Genomic DNA, 17,331 nt, shown 5'->3' with positions numbered 1-17,331 from the left:
TTGGGAAGAAACACGAGGTATGAGCCCTTCCCTCCCTTGGCATCTGAAAGGCCACCCGACGCTGTGCCATCCATTTTCGGCACACTCGCCACGCCCTTTAAATCGTATAGTAAAGCTTGATGCAATGTGGACTTGTTCCCAGAACTAATAATTCACGGCAGAAAAGAGCCAAACCGAACAACGGATGATTAAGTGGAAACAGAATGCGCCGCGACAAGTCCTCGAAAGCTGGTATCATTGCTCCCTCACCCATTCCATGCCTTTTTTGAACTCCTGCCAAAAGATGAAAAACAATAAACGAAATGGTCCAAGGGAAAGAATAATCCGTTCTCTTCCAAGATTGCTGTTAGATGGTTGAGGGAGTCCTTTTTTTTCTTTCTTCTTTTGCTGCAATATGCGCGTTGACTCCGACTAGCGGCGCACATAGAGGTGGTAGTGCAGGAATTTGAGGCTTTGGCGGTTGCAAAGCACAAGACGACGGCCAGAGAAGTGCAATCAGAGCCACCAGCCAGTGAAGCTCAAGAACGTATCCATGGCCTTCTTGACGTCGGAGCCGCGCAGTTGGCCACGACCTTTCTTTTCCCACAAGACCTTAGCAATACCCTCCAGGGCTACTTTACCCTCCAAGCCGGCGGACTTCGGCCCATCACACGCCAGGAGTTCGACCTTACCGAACTTGAACTTCTCGCTCAGATCGACGGCAAAGGTGGCGTAGCCGTAAGCACCCTTGTCGACATTTTCGACAAGATAGCCGTCCGGGCCGTAGATCATGGACTTGGCGAACATGGAGCCGCGGACGCTCACGCGGAGCAGGCGCAGGGCGTTGGCCGACGGATCGTCCAGAGACGAGATCCAGGAGACGAAGGAGTCGTAGAAGTCGCGGTACTCGAGCTTGACCATCCAGGTGTTGGAGCTGTAGTAGAGCTCGAGGGCCTCGGAGCGGACCAGGCGGCAGATGGCGGCGAGCGGATGCTGCTTCCTGTTCTTGAAGATGGACAGGCAGTAGATGAGCGGCTGGCGGTTGGTGATGTAGGGGATGTGCTGGTAAATCATGCGGCGGATCTCGGGTGGCAGAGTAAGGAGGGTTGGGCCGCCCGAGTCGTCGGCGACGACGGCGGTTGAGCTGGTTGCAGTGCGGTCGTCGGTGCAAGTCGCGTGACCGTGGGGGACGGCCACGTGCAGGCGCTGGTGGGCGGGAGCGGCGTGGAAGGCCTCGGTGGAGAGCAGCGGCTGGGAGAGCAACGGCAGGTTCGTCCTCATGGGATGCTGGTCCTGGGCAGAGCGCGAGTCCGTCTCGGCGGGGATGGGCGGATCGACCGAGACGCTGCTCATGGGCGGGACGACATAGTCGCTCTTCAGGTTGAGCGACGACAGCGAGCCTGGGGCGGGCCGCTCGTCGACGAGAGCCGGATGGTGGGCGGCGTTGGCGGCAGGCGGGTGGTGGTGACTGCATGCCCTGCGCTCGGCGAGCGGCTGGGCATCGCGTGACGGCGACGAGGGAGCGCTCTTGTCGGGCTGGGCCCAGGCGAAGGCGACGCCGGGCTCGATGGATCTGCGGCGCTGGATGTTGCTGGCCATGTCTCGGGCTGGGCTGGGCTGCTGCTGGGCGGGTGTCGAGGAGCAGGCAGACGGGCGCTGGGGGGCCGCGTGGAAGGCGAGAGGTAGCAATGCCGTCGTTTCAGATGGATGAGCACGGGGATGCGTTGTCGCAAGACGGGCAGAGAGCGGCTGAGGGCGCAGCAGGGCAGGCGAAAGGGCGATAAGCATCTGCTGGCACCGCGCTCCAGGCCGGGCATAAGGCTGAGGAGCGCTGGGCTTTGGGCTGCGCGTGTGTTGGCCTGCCGCCGGACCCCTAAACCAGGGTTGTGCAGCCACAGTTGCGAGTAGCTGCGACTCCTGCGAGTCGCCGCGACGCTGCGCCCACGCCTGCCGCCTGCCGCCTGCCGCCTGCCGCCCACCGACCGCCCCGTCTGTTGAGCTCTCGCTACCCCTCTGCAAGCATGAACGTTCTAATTGAGATGCGCGCCGTGGACCACCACCCCAGCCGCGCCGTCTGCTCGCCCGCCCTCCCCGCCCGCCGCTCCACCACCAGCCTGACGCATGCCGAGCCTCCACGTTTGATTGCGCTCTCCCTCCCCGCTTCGTCCTGCGCCCGTGCCCTCGCTCCCGCCGCTCGTCTTGTGAACGAAGGGGCAGCCCTGCCCGCTGTGCCCGCTGTGCCCAGATGCCCGCACGAGAACCTGGGGGACCGATGTGGCATGTGAAAGTCGGTAGCCACTCCGGCCATGGCAAGCTAGCGCTCCATTTACCAAATCACGCTTCCACACGCCATGCTGCACACACGCACACCTGCATTCAAAAAGGCTTTTGAGCCGCTTATCGTTCTTAAAAGCAAAGTACATACAGTGCACAAGTGCCCGACACGTCGGACGCGTCGCACTGTTCGGCAGGCACTTAGAAGAGGAGCGCGCCCTAGGCGCGAGACGGCCTGCTTGGCCAGTGAAAAGGACTGGCCCTGGCCATCGTCTTTCCCGCTCGAAAACTGCACCAACATCCACCCTCGTGTACCACATCAGTTCCGGCTGATGACTGTGTCAGTCTCAAAACGTGACGCGAACGCCTTATTAGCCGCCAAGATAATCGATAACACGAAATGAACCCCGCCGAAAGAGGAAGAAGAAAGTGAGGCTTCTAGTCGGTCCATGCCCGAACGCCTGTGCAGGCCTCCTAATGGACTGCTCCAGATGCGCGTCTGCCCCAAGGAGAGCTGGCCGAGTTGCTCTTGCTGTTGTTGCTCCAAGGGTGGCCCGGAGGCACGTTGCCCGACGTCTTGCGTGGGCGAACCCCGCTGTTGCCGTTGCTATTGCCGTTGCTGTTGCCGTTGCTGTTGCCGTTGCTGTTACCGTTGCTGTTACCGTTGCTGTTGCTGCTCTCACGCGGCGTCATGCTCCGCTTCTTGTTGTTGTAGCCTGACGGCTTGCGGCCCGGGTTGCGGCGCCTAGGCATGATCCTGGTCTTGACTACGTCCGAAGCCGCCATGTGGATTGTAATGACGAAACCCTGCGCGTTCTGTTCGCGCTCTGCAACGGGACTGAAGGTCGGATCGACACTGAAGACATCAGTGGTCTTGTAGAACCGTGATCCGGGTCGGGTGGAGGGAGCTGCAACGGGAGCAAGGCCGGCATTCATGTGTGACTCCTTCGGAAGCCGGACAGTCGGCGCTGAAAACGCTTCCGGGACGCTCATTACCTCTTCGAAAGCCGACTTTGACACGGGGCTGGCGTCGTAGCTGGACGCGAACGGAGTCGGCGCCGGCTTGGACGGCAGTGAGACGGTAGCTCCAGCGAGGGGACCTGTGTGGTCGTAAGGAGCTTTGCTTGCAGATGCGACGGCAAGTGAGGTGGCTGTCTTCGGAGGTGAAGCCATTGGTGCTGAAGCGCGGCCGAGGAGACCGTTGAAGCGCTCCTGCCAACTGGGTTGCGAGATGATGGGCTGGGAACCAAGACGAGAGAATCCGGGCCTCGCGGGCATAATGACGGGGGATGAAGAGTTAGACGCGGCGGCCGGAGGTAGCTTGACTTTGATCTTCTGCGGGAGCTTCACAATCGGGTGCGACACGTCTCCAGTGAACACAGGGTGACTCGAAGTCTCGGGCGGCGGCGGAGAGTCGCCATTGCCTGTCAGTTGCGAAACCGTCGCCTGAAGTGTATCGAGGGCGTCTTGCGTGCGTGGGAAGAAGCGCGAGGAGCGGTTGCCTTGAGCGCCGGTTGAGCCAGGTGAGGATTGAACTTTCTCGGCACCGATCGGGCGAAGTGTGGAAGCCTCGTCAACAACAGAGGACCTGTAGGGCTCGCCGAGCGGAATCGGCGTCGAGTGCGAGGGCTGTTCAGGGTGGCTTGTGTGGAGCGCTTGATCGTCGGGCTTCGAGACATTGGCAGGGTGAAGGTGAACGGTGCTCTTGGTCTCTAAGATGCGGCGGCGATCCAAAGAGCCCTCGATGGCAGTCTGTTTGAAAGTCTCGTTGAAAGCAGGCAACGGCTTTCCACGGTTAGCCTGGTAGCTCTCTTCGCGTCTGCGAGCAAGGTTTGCGTCGGACTCTGCAATCGAGTTGGCGCTCCAGGCCGAGACATCGAAAGCTGGACGAGGTGCTGCTGGCTTGGGAGGCCCGATCGGGCCCGGCGGGGCAACAGCGGCGGAGGCCATTGCTGTCGGGCTGCGGGCGAACGAATCCTGTGAGCGCAAGTCGGGTTGCGGAGTAAAGGTTGAAGAAGGTTGCTCGGCGGGAGGAGGGTGTGTGAAGCGCGGAGGTGAGGTAGGCAGTTTAGTCGTGGCCGGGGGCGGCGCGATCGGGCCCGGCGCCCCGGCTGACTGTGGCTGCTGTGTGTGTCCAAATGTGCCGTTACCGATGCCTCTTTCTTGATTGGGCGGGCCCCACACGTTACGGCTACGCAGCGGTACCCACGGTGTGCCAGAAGCCACGGACGGCTTCCAGGCAGGCACCTTTTGCTCCAACGTCGGTACTACCTCGTCTGACGTGCTCACACCATCCGGCTGTGCCTTTGGCGCCTCCGCAGCAGGAACATCAGTCGACTTCGCTGGCGAAACTTCCTTGCGCTCGGGCGACTTCACTTCCCGCCGTGCTTGCTCTGAAGGCCTGAAATGCTCACCCGCTCTCTTCACAGGATGCGGCTGATGGACCTTCATCATGCCATATTGCGCAACTTCACCCTCGCCTGTGGGTATGGGCGGCTTCGGAGGCGACTGGATAGTAGTCGGCTTCTGCTGAACGTTCGCCATCTCACCAGCAGCGGGCGGTGACTTTGGCTTCTCGACCTTGGATGGCGGCGGACCTAATGCCTCCAGCTTCAGCCGGAGGCGCTCCTTGCGTGCCGCCTCCTCCTTCTCTTCTTCTTCTCGGCGCTTCTGCTTCTCAGCTCTGGCTCGCTCAATCTTGTCCCGCATCATTTGCTCCTGGACTTTGACTTGCTCTTGAATGGCGGCCATTGGGTTCGCGCCGCCATTCGCAGCATCGGGCGAAGCCAGGGAGCCGTCCGCCGGCAGCGGCGACGCTGGCTGGACATGCGCTACTACAGGCGAAGAGTGCTGCGTCAAGGAACCATGATGTGAGGCAGCAGGCGAAAGTCCCCGTTCGCTAGGTCCACCACGTTGCAAGCTGCCTCTTGTCGACATTGGTGGAGCCATGTCAGTTGTAGAATGTGAGCTCCGTCGATCGCGAATCATGGGCGGTACATCCCTACTGAAGGACATTCTCCTGCCACTCCCGCCGCTAACGTTTGACGAAGTGCGCCTGTGAGCCCAAGGCTCCTCAGGCACGCTGGATCTCGAGGTTTGGAAGGCTGCGGAAGGTTCTGCGGGCCCTGATTGAGACGGCCGCTGAAGGACAGACGGTTGTCGGAGTGAAGAGTCTTGACGCGAAGGGCCCCGGCGACTATCTCTCACAGGCTCGTATCGGCCGGATTGGGAATTGAATAGTTCCCTGGGTCCCCGATCATCCCGCCACGATCTGTTAAAGTCATCGGCCGCAATTTCTTTGGCGGGCGAAGGCGCTGGAGGCAGAGCGTCAAAGCCGTGTGGGTCCTTCTGAGAGAATCGGGAAACCGGAGGGTGCTCGGGCAGAGGATTAATGACGATAGGTGAGACCTTCTCAACTGGTGGGAGCGGGGCCCAAGGCGATTTGGCAGGAGTGGGCGCTGGGGACTTTGAAACTAGTGTCGGCTTCGAACCGTCCATTTGGCCCTTAGAAAGCAGCCCTCCTTGCCTAGTCCCACCTGTGACTAAATGCCCCCCAGGCTTTAAAATCGTCTTGGTCCCTCCAGTCAGACTGGGTCCTGTCGAGCTCGGCCGGGATAGAGATGGCGTGGCGGGCTTCGATTCCTCAGCGGGTTTGTCGTCCTTCTTTACTTCCGGCTGCGGTTCCTCTGGTGGGGGCGTGGGTTCAGACGGTTTGACCGTCGATTTGGTACCATCCATCCACTCCACCGTTTCCGGCGCCCAATTCTCATCCTCATCTTCGTCGATATCAGCCCATTTCGACTCCTTTTGGTCCTCATCTGCTTGTAATCTGGTAGCCATGTGGATGCCGAATTGTTGCTTAAGTTCCTCATCCGTGAATTGTTTTACCGGCGGGGGAGGCGTTGCTAAACCTCGTCAGCAATTTTGAATTAAAATAATAAAAATAAAAGAGAGAAAAAGAAACCCGTGTTTGCGCATGACGTACGTCTGTTCTTATTCCAGACCATGTTGGGGTCTGGTCCTGTTCCAGCTCCATTCAACTTTGATAGGGCGGAGCGGCCCAGTGCGCTTCCAACGCCGCTGCCAGACTTAGCCACAAGTCGCGGCTTCGCTATGGGTTGTGCAGTGATAGATGCTTGACTTGTAGGAGCTATTTACATTTTAATTAGCAGCATCCACAAGACTGCGCCAGGCGACAATACCTTTCTCCCCGACCTTCGCTGGTGTCGCTACTGCCGTCTTTGCAAGAAAGTGCTTTGTCACAGACACCGACTTGAAGGATGTTGGTTTCTTGATTGTTGATCTGGTACCATCCTTCCCAGCACGGCTCGTGTCCGTGTCCGAACCACCGCTCGTGTCGGCCGCGGATTGTATACCCGAGGGATCGTCCAAGGAGGGCAGCGGCGGAGCGGTACCATTGGGAGTGGATTCCTTTGGAGTTTCTGAGGCAGCATCAGTCGCGGGCTGTTTTTGCGATCCATCAGTAACAGGCTGTGTTCGAGTCAGCGAAAGTACCGCGCCTAGTCCAGCCACCGCAGCTTACCGACGGCTTTGCCGCATCGCTTGACTCGGAGAGATTTGTCTTGGGTTCAGGCGCACGGGGGGGCGTAGCGTGCGTGGGAGAGGTCGCGAGTTGGTCTTGGTTGAAAGAGTTGGTGTCCGGAGCCGCGCCGGCGGACGAGTCGCTGGTAGTTGTCGCATTAACGTCGATGGGCGAGGGGCCACCCATCGACTGTGCTTCGTTTACCACATCGTGGGTGATCTGCTCTGCCATAACAAGTCGCGAAACTGTGTCGGCAGAAGATGCGCCGTCAGAACCAGTGTCTTTGTCTGCTGATGCTGGAGAGGTGGTGGCGCTGCCAGCATGGGAGCCCTCGACTACAGGGCCGGGACTGCATGCGCGAGCAGCAAGAGAGCGCGGCATATATACCTATGGTCAAATCTTGGTAGTCGCCACGGGTAATGAGTACACGCTTCGGCAAGATGTCGAATGCTTGGCGATGGAGCAAGCTCACGCCGGGGTGGAGCTGCTGTCGGAAAAACGACGCGGAGTGGAGTGATGCGCGAGCTGGAAGCGGCCTGGGAACCAGAGAGGAGGGGCTTCGGGTGGGTGAAGCCGGGGCGGAAGAGGGGGAGCGGAGGCGTCGTGGCCTTAGATGCGCCGGGGTTGGGGGACGGGTGGTCGTTGAAGGGGAGGTCGCAGCTGGAGGCGTACGGTAGCCGGACGGATTGCGGCAGGGCACTCGCCGCCAAGCGTGTCCGCCCGCCTTCGCAACCAGCCTTACACGGGCGGTCACCGGCACCCAGCACCACCTGAACACCGGGGGATCTGAGCTCCTGCGCCTCCGGAGGCGATCGCTGCGGGTGCGCTCGCTGCATTCCCTTCGCCAGCACTCCCGTCCCGTTAGCTCGACGATGCCCGCATGTGCGCTGTGCCTCCCATGCGTGACCCGCGCCGTCGATCCGGCCGCGCAGGACAGGCGTTGTGACGGCCGGCATCAAGGCAAGGAGGCTTGCGCGCCACCTCACCGCGACCGAATCTCACATTTTGCATTCACCAAACAACTGGCACAGGGGCTAACCCGGCGGAAAAGGCTTCAGACTCGATGGCACATTCCAGGATATTTACACACTGCAGCCGGCACTTTGCTTCTAGTCTAAACGCTCGCACATCTAGTGGGCGTTGTTCTTGTGGTGGCCTGCAAACTCGTCAGACTGTCCGCGCACCGGCCAGGGGAGCGCGTCAACTTACGCAGGTGGAAGTAGTAGTTCTGGGCATAGCCGATGATGATCAGACCGCCAATGAGGTGGACGAGGGCTGCAGCGCATCAGGTCAGACATTCTTCATGAGAACAACACTCAGTTAGGGGGGTCTTACGCATGCCCGAGGGGTTCTTGCCAAAGTACCTGGCCTGGTACCTCTCGAGGAGACCCTTGGGCTGCGGTGCCGGAGCGGGGCCCCGGGGCAGCTTCTCGTAGAAGCTCACGACACGCTGCATACGGACAGCATCTTGAGCGCCGCCGATAGCCTTTTCCATCCGTCAGTCCATGTCCGTCACATAAGTCGTTGGTTGCACTCCGCTGCGCTACGCGGTCGCGGGCTATCGGCTTTTTTTGGGGGGGGCACCGATGTCGCACTCCGGGTCGGGCCCTTCGGGGGAAGCGTTGGGGCAGTGGCAGGTCACTTACATTCGGCGAAGCAATCTAGAATGGTCGGTCAGCGATGGCTCTGCGCAATTCAACAGACGAACGTACCTTGGGAGGAATGAGGGTCGAAAGACCGCGCTTGGCGATGTAGCTCATCTCGAGAGGTCTGAACTCGGTCAGCATCGGCATCGGCAGGCAAGGACAAGCTAATTGGGGTGCGGCCGTCGTACATTGGCGTGGAGCGGAGATGGTTGGGGTGTGTGCTGCGATAGCAAGCCGCAAAGGTCGATGAGGTCGCAGGAAGTGCTGCTGCGGTGAAATGGCGGCATTGAGGTCTTGGCAGCCCTTCCCCCGGCGGCCCTAGGAGCGGCGACCTACATCACATACCCAACCGCTCCGCGCTCAACCCACCACGCCGCAATCGTCGCCCGACCCGTCCTCAGAATGCAGCGGGCATTGAACTCTCGGCTGCTCGCCGCAGCTTCGCGTCCTGTGGCGCAGCGCGCCTGTGCTCCTACGCGCCGCTTCTACAGCGCCAACACCGAGCCGACGCCAACCACCACCCCCTCGGACAAGCCCGGTGTGCAGGCAGGCGATGCCTCGGTGGTCTCGAAGGAAGGTCCTTCTGAGGCCATGGCAAAGCATAACCCTGACTACAACGTGACCGTGGATTACCGCACCTCGTGAGCAGCCAATGGGAAGCGAGATAGATAATACCGAATACTAACTGCGCGCAAGAACCTTCTCTCCCATCCCCAAGCGCGTCATGGACGGCAGCGAGCCTGGTCAGGCTGTTCCTGCCGCCGTTTTATCGGGCGCCCCCGTCGATCTGCAAGCCCGCACTGTCCGGTACGCTGCTCGCCGTCGGCTGGTGTTCAATGCATTCAATGCATGCTGACGTCCTTCAAGCATTTACAAGCCCTCTAAGCCCGCCACTCAGTCTGGCGATTGGCACTCGCACCACTGGCAGATGGACTGGGACCCTCTTTCCAAGGGTCACAGATGGGAGAACCCGTTGATGGGCTGGCAGTCGTCCGCTGATTTCATGCAGGGCGAGCGCATGTTCTTCAAGAGCAAGGAGGACGCCATTTCCTTTGCTGAAAAGCAGGGCTACGAATACTTTGTTCAGGAGCCCAATGAGCGGAGGATCGTTCCCAAGGCGTACGCCAATAACTTCTTGCACAGCCCCAAGAAGCTCAAGATCGTCCGGACAAAATAAGAGTTGAAGCGCGTTGAGGTCTGTACATATCAATCTAGCAGAAGACCAGAACGGCTTAAAGGAACGCACTGGGAAATCACAAGTATTCTGAAGCAGGACTAAGGAAAATAGGAACATGCGGCGAAGCCAGAGGGTGAAGCCCCCCAGTAGCAATGTGGGTTTGATTGCTCAATGGTACTTTAAGATGCAAATCCTAAGGGACAAGCTCAGACATGAGTCACAGTAGCTGATATTAGGTATCAACAGAAGCTGGCCAGTTTGTCGGCATGCAATGGTTCTGGATAACCTCTGATAGGATTCTGATAGACAAACTCCCATGGTGACAAAAACTTATAGCGCGTCCACAGCTTCTAGGTGTTGAGAAGGGCCCTACCCTGGAGTGTGCTGAGCTTCGATAAGAAACCTGTCTCGATTACATTAGCTACAAGCCTTTCATTATTGTAATTCCGCTTAGCCGCAGGAACCGAGATGCCAGACTCGGTAACGCAAACAAGACCGCGTAGCCTCATCGACAATAACACGAAACGTGCGGCGGGAATGGTTTGTGATACAGATCTGAGCGAAACGCACGTCCGTTTTCCCTTCTGCCTGTCTAAATATACCGCATGAAATAGAGATTTGCGGAACGACCAGGCGACCAGTAAGTCGCTCAATAGCGATACCAAAATGAACATGTACTTGTGGCCGCATCAAGATCATATGACTTGATGTAGGCCGATTAGCCATGCAGCTGTTTACATCCGCAATCGCGCTGTGTGCATTCAGATCACTGTTCATTTTCAACGCACGCTGTTCGTAATTTTTTGATTCGAGGCAAATCCCAGTAGCCCCCACTATCTCATGTCAAAAGATAGATCTACAATGACGTGTCTTTTGTCTTCCGGCCTCACCCTCCCTTAATTACCGGACCGTAGCACCCTTGAGCGTCGTGACCGTGCAGAGACCGGCGGCGGTCTTCAGCTTACCCAGACCGGTCTTCTTTTCCGCGCCCTCGCCAGCGAGTTGCGGCACGTCGCCGACCTCAAAGCCAACCTCGAGGTTGTCGGTGGTGGTGAAGCCCGGCTGAAGTGTCTCCCAGACCTTCTTCTTCGGGTTCAGCACGCCCTCGGGTTCGCCCTCCCAGCCCTCGAAGAAGACACGGTCACCAGCCTTAGCGTCGGCAGGCGGGTTGACGAGCTCAACGGGACCCTTATGGCTGTCCTCACCCTCGGCGACCTTGGGCGAAGCCGCAAGCACCATGGCGCAAGACTTGATGCCGCGCATGGTGACGGGCTTGAGGTTGCAGACAGCAACAATCTTGCGATTCTGCATCTCCTCGAGGGGGATCAGGCCGTTCAAGCCAGAGCAGACGGTACGAACCACCTGGCCCTCGTATTCGGAAGTGTTGTCGGTTCCGGGTGCGTCACCGACAGCGATGGTCGAGACGTACAGGCTGTCGGCGTTGGGGTGCCTCTCAGCCTTCAGAATGTGACCCACGCGGAGATCGATAAGGGAGGGAGACAGCGGCTTCTCAGCAGGCGCAGCCTTTTGCGGCTTGGGCTGCTTCTCCTTCTTTTCCTTCTTTTTGTTCTCCTTGCCGGCGCCGGCGGCCGCGGCAATGGCCTCGCCGGCCGCCTCAACCTTGTCATGGGCCTTCTTCTCCTTCTTGCTCTTGGCCTCGCCGCCAGTAGCAGATGTAGGGGTGGCGCCGCCCGCAGCAGCAGCAGCAGCCTCCTTCTCCTTCTTCTTGCGCTCTTTCTCGGCCTTGGCGTCAATGGGCTTGATGGTGAACTTGACGTCGTTCTGGTCAACCGTGACCTTCTCCTCCTCGCCAACCTTCAAACCAAAGACCGGAGCATTCTGGATGAAGTCGACAAAGCGCACAATATGGTGATAGCCCTGCTCGCCCGTCCTCTCCTCCGGCGACCACTTCGAGACGACCGGGGCCAGCTTCGCGTACAAAGCCACGTCAGCCACTGAGGGCTTCGCTCCCAGCACGGTGGTGCGAGTGGACAGGTGGGTGTTCAGCGAGGACAGGCGCTCGGCGCGCTTGGCCTCGTCCTCGGCGGCGGAGCCCACGTGGGAGGAGGTAATCAGCCATTGAGTGATCTCGGTCTTCTCAGCGTCGGTGTACTGGACATTCTTGAAAATGGCTCCCGAAAGCTTGACCGCATCGGCATCAGTGGCGGCTCCAGCATCGGGGTACGAGCGCTGGAGGAGCGAGAGGACGGGCCCGTCGAACGAGGTAGCGGTAGCCATGGTGCGGGCGGGGGTGAAGGCGGGGTGCAGAAGAGGTTGGCGCGGGCGTGTTTGAGACGCAATTGCAGGGGCAAAAGATGACGTAGATAGTTTGCTCGTCCGTATGCAGGCGAATGCGGTGCGGTGCGCAGTTTTCAGGCGGGATGCGCAGGAGATGCGGCGGGGCAACAATTTCGTGGTGGGCAGCATCGAGAATTGTCGGCGTGTGAGTCAAAGCGCGAACAAACCCCGACCGCCCAAAAACGCAGTCGTCATCGGCGGTTTCATGGTACCAATGCGTCCATGCATAGCAATCTATATTATTGACTCTATTTCATTTCTTTTGAAACTTGCGCCCGTTCGCAGCATACTAAATAAAACGCATGTTACACTGCCAAACGTGACGCTGGTATACCAACGCACAATGCTAAAAAAAAAACATGTAGTAATTGCCATCATCATGTCCTATTGCCCTGACTAGCCCAGCTTGGTCAACGTTTAGGCCTTCGAGGCCTTGAGCGCCTCGACAAACTCCGCCGGCGGCTGCTGGAAGTAGCCCTCGGGGTTGTTCTCCGTCCACTTCCACAGATCTTGGCAGGCGTCCTCCAACGTGAGCTCAGTCTTCCAGTTGAGCTCCTTGTTCGCAAGAGTGGGGTTGGCCGTGAGGTCCAGCACATCACCCTGGCGGCGCTCGACAACCTGGTAGGGCAGGTCACGGCCAACAACGTGGCTGAAGGCCTTGACCATCTCGAAGACGGTCGAGCCCCTGCCGCTGCCCAGGTTCCATGCCTTGACACCAGGGTTGTGCTCACGCAGGTAGTTCAGCGCAACGAGATGGCCCTTGGCAAGGTCGAGAACGTGGATGTAGTCACGGATGGCAGTACCGTCCTTCGAGGAGTAGTCTACACGAGTCAGTACCGCTTGGCTTGCAGGAACGATTGTGCGAAATGCTTACCATCGCCGAAGACAAGCAGCTTCTCCCTCTTTCCAATGGCGACCTGCGCGAGGAGAGGAAGCAGGTTGTAGGGGACGCCCAGAGGGTTCTCGCCCATGATTCCGCTGGGGTGGGCACCAGCGGGGTTGAAGTAGCGCAGCAGGGCGCCATTGAACTTGTCGCCATTCTTGCCCGCCTTCTTCGCCTTGTTGCGCTCGGCCTCGACGTGGTCGGTGATCATGGCCTCAACAGTGGACTTGGTGCGGCCGTAGGTGTTGGTAGGGCCAATGGGGCAGTGCTCGGGAATGGGGATCATGTTGGGGACCCTCGTTGCGTCGCCATACACGGTGGCCGAGGACGAGAAGACAATGTTGGTGACATCGTGCTTCGCCATGGAGCGCAACAGGGTCAAACTGCCCTGAACGTTCACGCGGTAGTACTCGAGGGGAATCTCGCCCGACTCGCCGACAGCCTGAAAGAAGGACAGGTCAGTATGAGTGCCCCTTGCATGGTGGGGTTGAGCGGCGCACCTTGAGAGCGGCAAAGTGAATGACATTGTCGATGTCGGGGTGCTCCTCAAAGACCTTGTCCAGAGCGGACTCGTCGGTGATGTCGACCTTGTAGAAGAGAGGGCGCTTGCCACTGATCAACTCGATGCGGTTGAGGACCTCTTCGTTCGAGTTGTACAGGTTGTCGACAATGACGACCTTGTAGTCGGCATCGAGCAGAGCAAGGGCGGTGAAAGAGCCGATATAGCCAGTGCCACTGTGCAAAGGGAGTCAACAACAGGGACCGACAGGAGGGCAAGCGAAAGGGCTGCAACAGCGGACGCGCGACGTGGAGCGACAGGCGCATGGCAATGGCAAGCGATTGCGCGCCTGATCGGACCTTTGCGCAGCGCGGCGGGGTACGAGGCGAACTTACCCGGTGACGAGGACGGAGCCGACAACCATGATGGAGCAATTGAAGCGGGAGTTGGCGGGAGTGAAGCGAGAGAATTGCAGCAGCAAGCAGAGGCAGCTGGAGGGTGGCAGAAGAGTATATGTAGGCCGGGGCGGGTTGGAGGGGAAATGAGCGGAGGGCAACCCACCTGCACAGGCGAGGATCCTAATCAGTCTCCAGGCGCCCCGTGCGTCGCCGGAGGCTGCCCAAAGCTTCGGTGGCGTCATGGACTGTGGCGCCGCGGCACGCGCGTGCGATCTCTGGCCGACGCGTCGCAACACCAAAACACGATCGCGCATCATCCGCCTGCCCACGCCCGCCCACGCCCGCCCGCGCCCGCCCGCCGCCCGCGCCCGCGCTTTGTCTGCCGCCCGCGCTTGCATCGTCTCTGCAAGCGGCTACTGCTCTGCTGCCTGTGCCGTCCTATGTCCGGACGATGCTGCCTTTATTGAGGTCCTTTGTTCGCTGGACATGTCAAGGAAGCAATTGTATACCTGGGCCGTTGCTGCTTCCGCCGTCACCGTGACTGCCGTATAGCCTCACCCAGCGACACGCCGTGCCTGCCGCCGCGCCATTGCATCTCGCCATAGCTTCACCAGCCACCGACTTCCCGAAACACACTGCCTGGTGAAAGTCTCCACCTGTAGGTTTTTTCCTATTGTCCCTTCTCACCGCGCCTCCTGCACAATCGCCCACAATTGCTATTGTGAGTTTCAGGTGGCTGTCAAACCTTCATTACCGCCTCAGCCCAAGCTTTCTTTTCCTCTTTCCTCAGCAGCATCCTCGACCGAGACTTCCGAACTGCCTGGCGCAATTCGATATCTGCAAAGCTTGCCCAACCACACTTTTCTTCTTCACCAGCTCTTTTGCCTCAAGCGTCAGCTTTCTTGCCTCCAGCTTCCTTCCACCACGTTCCTGCTCTTCCAACATCACCCCAGCTCACCGACCTGTCTACCATTATGCCTGTCACGACTCGTTAGTCACTACCCGTCTTCAGTCTTGCCTCCTCAACCCCCGCTGACTTGCGTCTAGGCTCTCGCGCCTCTTCGGCTGGCCCGTCCGACATGGCAACTCCTCGCCGCTCCACTCGCATCGCCTCGCGCACGCCGAGCGTCGCTGGCTCCGATGCTGGCTCTGATGCCGGTGACCGTCGCCGTGATGGTGCCTCCATGACTCCAGCCAATGCCAGTCGCGTTGGCCGCCTCATTACCACCCGCCCCGCCGGTTCTAGGGCTTATGGCGCTTCTGGATCTGAAGATCGACTGTCCGAACCGCCCGAGATGGCTGAAGCCCCCACTGTTCAGGAGGGTTTTGCCGCCACCTTCTCGAGGCACCGTGACAGAGCTCGTGTCTCTGTCCCTCGCACGCTTGCTGAGAACGACGAACACGTCAGGGTCCCCCCTACCATTCCCGAAGCACGCGAGACTTCCTCCTCTTTCAAGAAGTCTAGCTCTGTTCGCACAGCCTCGCGCCGCTCAACCTCCAGCCACCATTCGGGCTCCAACAGCAAGCGCATCCCCAACCAGTCTGCTGCTCCCAATGACGACGGCCATGCGGTTTCCGGCAACACTCGCATCCCCACTCACCCGGCCGCGGTCAACGACGCCGTCCCGGTTTCCAATGTCATCCACGTCCAGAGCCCGTCTGCCGCTCCCAACGACGATAGCCGCCCCGTCACTCGCGATACCAATGAGAGCTCCGTCCTGCCCACCAGGAGCTGGAACGACCTCTATGAGGCTGCTTTCGTTGGATGGGCCAACTACAACCCCGCTTGGTACGATGTCGCACGTCGCATCATGCGCAACTACCTGGCTCCTATCATCTCGGTCTTCACGGTCATCTCGAAGTTCGCTGCCATGGTCATCGGCTTCCTCTCCACCATCTTCTTCTTCTATCTACTCCTCGATGTGTCTTTCAAGAGCGTCTTCGACCGCAGCAACACCACCTCCGGCTTCATGCGTGAGAGCTCCCTAAAAGTCATCAGCGTCATCACTGGCTTCGATTCCGTCAACCAGCCCTTTCCGATTATCGGTGAACTCAGCAGGCTTGATTACCTGAACAACAAGGTTGGCCAAATCGACAAGGCGGTGGGAATTGTCCAGGAGGATATCATCTACCTTCACAGCAAGATTCCTGAGTACGTCATGCTCACTCATAACCCAAAGACCGGTCGTACCGAGATTCCTGGCGCCTTTTGGCACGCTCTTCGCGACAACTTGGCCAAAGAAGGCATTGTCGCCGGCAACCGTGGCGACGCCCCGTCCTGGACCAACTTCTGGCAAAACAACAAGGCTCACATGGACGCATACTTGTCGGACGCAGTCGACGCCAAGCTCAAGGATGCAATCCAGAAGAACGCACCCGTTGACAGGGAAACGTTCATCGGCATGGTGCAGGACCAATTCCAGCATCTGGAAACCCGTGTTGCCGACATGGAGTCGTCGTGGAACAGCAAACTGGACAACAAGATCAAGGGCCTTCTCGCGGCCCTGCCAAAGGGCCAACTGGACACAATGGCCAACAACTTGTTGTTGGAGAACGCCTGGACGGCTCTCCACGCCGTCAACTTCTTCTCCAGGAGCCTGGGGGCCGTCGTGGACCCTCATCTCACCTCCCCCACCATGGCCTCACGTGGCTTGGCCAGGAGAGCTCTCGAAAAGCTAACCTGGATCCCCGGCGATCTCCCGCCCGCCGCAGCTCTCGTGGGCTGGGAGGAGCCTACAGACTGCTGGTGCGCGGCGAGGTCTCCGGGGTCCGGGAAGGCGCAAATCGGGGTCATCATGCCCCACAAGATTGTGCCAGAGACTCTCCTGGTCGAGCACATCCCTCGGGATGGCACTCTCGACATTGGAAGTGCTCCTCGGGGGATGGAGGTCTGGGTAGAGGTGGAGGATGAGGGGGGCCGGGCGGCCTTCCCGGCAATAGAGGACAGGCCGGGGGAGAGGTTTGTTCGGGTGGGGAGCTTCGAGTACAGGGTTGACGCCTTGAACCATGTTCAGGCGTTCAGCCTGAACTCGGAGCTCCTCACCCCGGTCAACAAGGTGGTGGTGAGGGTGACGGGGACCTGGGGCAGGGACTGGACCTGCTTGTACCGGCTGCGCATGAATGGCAGGCCGGTCGACGAGTTCAACGGGTACTCGGAGTAGCGGGCCGGTACAGGCAGCGCTCCAGTCCCACGTCCCAGGGTCCCCGGGGGATTTTCAGGCGGGTGGTTTTTCTTGTTTTTTTGTTTCTTTGTTGTTTTGTCTTCCTTTTTTTTTTTTAACAAAAGCATAGCGCGGTGTTCTCGGGCGGTGGGAGGGAAGGGAGAAGGGAGGGGCACTGCCCCATCGTCGACGATAGATTACTCTCTGGCTGCACCAGCAGCATGAATCCATGGATGCCACCAACTTGATGTGTGCCTTGTGAAACCAAACGTCAAGTCTCAACACCTGGGTAGCACGATTTCCAGCCAGATTGGGCAGTAGAAAGTACCTGTTCTGTAGTTATTTCGAGCTCTTTGAACTTCCAAACTCACCACACGTTCGTAAATGCTTTGTAATATTCCATGCTATGACTCTGTAGTACTATATAGTTCAAAGCTCGAGTCCAATCGAAGAGCACACTAATAGAACTGTTG

At 59.1% G+C, this 17,331-nt stretch overlaps 7 protein-coding genes across 7 annotated transcripts; 2 read left to right on the top strand and 5 right to left on the bottom strand.

The window, feature by feature from the left end:
* Positions 1-495: 495 nt before the first annotated feature.
* On the bottom strand, positions 496-1,578 carry BKCO1_1000218 (uncharacterized protein; the record flags this gene model as incomplete). The annotated part of the gene is made up of 1 exon (XM_020269591.1): positions 496-1,578. The coding sequence occupies one exon, from the start codon at positions 1,576-1,578 to the stop codon at positions 496-498; it is 1,083 nt and encodes a 360-aa protein (XP_020135177.1).
* A 1,149-nt stretch (positions 1,579-2,727) lies between these two features.
* BKCO1_1000217 (atp synthase subunit mitochondrial) lies at positions 2,728-7,027 on the bottom strand (the record flags this gene model as incomplete). Its single annotated transcript, XM_020269590.1, has 4 exons — positions 2,728-6,158; positions 6,239-6,403; positions 6,456-6,744; positions 6,797-7,027. The coding sequence occupies 4 exons, from the start codon at positions 7,025-7,027 to the stop codon at positions 2,728-2,730; spliced, it is 4,116 nt and encodes a 1,371-aa protein (XP_020135322.1).
* An 899-nt stretch (positions 7,028-7,926) lies between these two features.
* On the bottom strand, positions 7,927-8,583 carry BKCO1_1000216 (mitochondrial f1f0 atp synthase subunit f; the record flags this gene model as incomplete). Its single annotated transcript, XM_020269589.1, has 5 exons — positions 7,927-7,952; positions 8,006-8,071; positions 8,132-8,282; positions 8,443-8,457; positions 8,509-8,583. The coding sequence occupies 5 exons, from the start codon at positions 8,581-8,583 to the stop codon at positions 7,927-7,929; spliced, it is 333 nt and encodes a 110-aa protein (XP_020135323.1).
* Positions 8,584-8,844: 261 nt separating this feature from the next.
* BKCO1_1000215 (nadh-ubiquinone oxidoreductase 18 kda) lies at positions 8,845-9,619 on the top strand (the record flags this gene model as incomplete). The annotated part of the gene is made up of 3 exons (XM_020269588.1): positions 8,845-9,083; positions 9,139-9,249; positions 9,310-9,619. 3 exons carry the CDS (start codon positions 8,845-8,847, stop codon positions 9,617-9,619), a joined length of 660 nt encoding a protein of 219 aa, XP_020135324.1.
* Positions 9,620-10,519: 900 nt separating this feature from the next.
* BKCO1_1000214 (multisynthetase complex auxiliary component p43) lies at positions 10,520-11,857 on the bottom strand (the record flags this gene model as incomplete). Its single annotated transcript, XM_020269587.1, has 1 exon — positions 10,520-11,857. The coding sequence occupies one exon, from the start codon at positions 11,855-11,857 to the stop codon at positions 10,520-10,522; it is 1,338 nt and encodes a 445-aa protein (XP_020135325.1).
* A 477-nt stretch (positions 11,858-12,334) lies between these two features.
* On the bottom strand, positions 12,335-13,723 carry BKCO1_1000213 (udp-glucose 4-epimerase; the record flags this gene model as incomplete). Its single annotated transcript, XM_020269586.1, has 4 exons — positions 12,335-12,738; positions 12,792-13,242; positions 13,301-13,535; positions 13,695-13,723. The coding sequence occupies 4 exons, from the start codon at positions 13,721-13,723 to the stop codon at positions 12,335-12,337; spliced, it is 1,119 nt and encodes a 372-aa protein (XP_020135326.1).
* A 948-nt stretch (positions 13,724-14,671) lies between these two features.
* Positions 14,672-16,858, top strand: BKCO1_1000212 (spindle pole body-associated protein sad1 protein; the record flags this gene model as incomplete). The annotated part of the gene is made up of 2 exons (XM_020269585.1): positions 14,672-14,687; positions 14,745-16,858. 2 exons carry the CDS (start codon positions 14,672-14,674, stop codon positions 16,856-16,858), a joined length of 2,130 nt encoding a protein of 709 aa, XP_020135175.1.
* Positions 16,859-17,331: the final 473 nt, after the last annotated feature.

The sequence above is a fragment of the Diplodia corticola genome, assembly GCF_001883845.1.
Source record: "Diplodia corticola strain CBS 112549 chromosome Unknown scaffold1, whole genome shotgun sequence".
NCBI classification, from domain to species: domain Eukaryota; kingdom Fungi; phylum Ascomycota; class Dothideomycetes; order Botryosphaeriales; family Botryosphaeriaceae; genus Diplodia; species Diplodia corticola.
Note: the sequence above shows the minus strand (reverse complement) of the source record. Positions and strands in the feature narration are given on the sequence as shown.